This window comes from Triticum dicoccoides, chromosome 5A (genome assembly GCF_002162155.2).
Source record: "Triticum dicoccoides isolate Atlit2015 ecotype Zavitan chromosome 5A, WEW_v2.0, whole genome shotgun sequence".
NCBI classification, from domain to species: Eukaryota; Viridiplantae; Streptophyta; class Magnoliopsida; order Poales; family Poaceae; genus Triticum; species Triticum dicoccoides.
Genome location: NC_041388.1, coordinates 609,618,386 through 609,619,956, shown reverse-complemented (window position 1 = coordinate 609,619,956; position 1,571 = coordinate 609,618,386). Strand labels below are relative to the sequence as shown.

The 1,571-nt window shown below is 53.7% G+C and overlaps 1 protein-coding gene across 1 annotated transcript; it reads right to left on the bottom strand.

Annotated features, from left to right (window-relative positions):
• Positions 1-217: 217 nt before the first annotated feature.
• LOC119300140 (probable E3 ubiquitin-protein ligase ARI8) lies at positions 218-1,429 on the bottom strand. The gene is made up of 2 exons (XM_037577195.1): positions 804-1,429; positions 218-456 (listed from the first exon to the last, which is right to left on the bottom strand). The coding sequence occupies exons 1-2, from the start codon at positions 1,427-1,429 to the stop codon at positions 342-344; spliced, it is 741 nt and encodes a 246-aa protein (XP_037433092.1). The 3' UTR covers positions 218-341.
• Between the last annotated feature and the right edge of the window lie 142 nt (positions 1,430-1,571).

Genomic DNA, 1,571 nt, shown 5'->3' with positions numbered 1-1,571 from the left:
AGCTGTGGGGCTTGTTGAACTGCAGAAGCGCAGTGTCATATGTGCGGGACCGCTCCCATCCTAGTGTGATCAATACAAATGATCATTTCTTTGGCTACTTTTGGGGCACATATCTAACAAAATATGCGTTAGATATGATGGGTTGTGACAATTTCACACTATCCTGAATAACAATGTTTACTATATCAACAAAAATTTCAGAATTGCATTGTAGCAAAACCATTATGTGTTTCAATTTCCCTAGCACGTACGGACCATATAATACTTCAAAATATTTCTCTAGCCCGTCTGAATTCCATAACAGCAAGGCATGCGACACAAATATCATAATGGTCACATGCTCACATGTCAACGAGATCATCTTCATCCTCACTCTCATCATGGTCCTGGTCATCACAAGAACACCCAGCAGAGCCCCACTTAGCGCCACATCCATAGCAGAACTCAAAGTCACACCTGTACAATTTTGCAACCATCAATTTTTTAGCCATCAAAGACTTTCATGCAATAACGCCAACAACCTGTACCACTAAACAATTACTCCACAAAGAAAGCTTCTCTGGTTTGAGGTTAATAAAAAATATCTACACAAAATAACTCAAAATAACTCAAAAAAGCCATCCCAACAGGGCCTGTCATCCCTATCCCCTGCAATGCTCTGTTAACGAGCTCTTGCTTTTACGGTACCCAGTGATTTTTTAGCTGTTCCGAGTAAACTTCAATGAACGTGGACAAATTTTGGTTGCAATTCTGAACCCCGCATGCAGTCACCCGGAGAGGAGGAAGCGCAGCGCAATATTTACCTACAGATAATGTGAAGGCAGCCATCTCGTTTGGCCACGAAGAAGTCGCACTTGGGGCACCGCCTCCACTTCTTCTCTCTGGCCATCTCCATCAGCATCAGGTCCTCCCTGCTCCTGTCCCCTCTCTTGTACGCGGCGCAGTCGACGTCCGCGTGCCACGGCACGGCGCACTGGGCGCAGAACAGCCGCCTGCACACCTGGCACTCCGACTGCGTCACGGGCTTCCCACCATCACCCTCCTCGTCATCGTCCTCCTCCTCGTCGTCGTCGGCCACCATCATTTCCGAGCAGTCGGGGAAGGGGCAGTAGGTCCTGCGCGCCCCGACGAACATGGACTCGCACAGCGCGGCGCACCACCGCTCGAACACGTCGGCCGGGAGCGCGGCGCGGCACAGCTCCGGGTCGAGATTGCCGCCGCAGGACGCGTCCAGGCATCGCACGGCGGCGGCGGCGCCGGGACCGGACTCGAGCCTGGCGCGGACGTGGCCCGTGATGCACGCCCCGCAGAAGGCGTGCGCGCAGGCGCTGCCGCCGCGGTGGAACTCCGACGGCGCCGTCGGCTCCGCGCAGATGCTGCAGCAGAGGTGCTGCTGCTGCGCCGCCTTGCTGCCCGCGGCCTCCGCCATTGGATAGAGGTGCGGAGATTTTGATGCGTCGGCGTTGCTGACGGCTAATGCAGGCCGCCTCGACCGCTCCGATACTTCTTAGGTTTTGTTGGGATTTGAACGTTTTGATGCGCTTCCTTCCGGAAATTCAGGAGCTTACCAG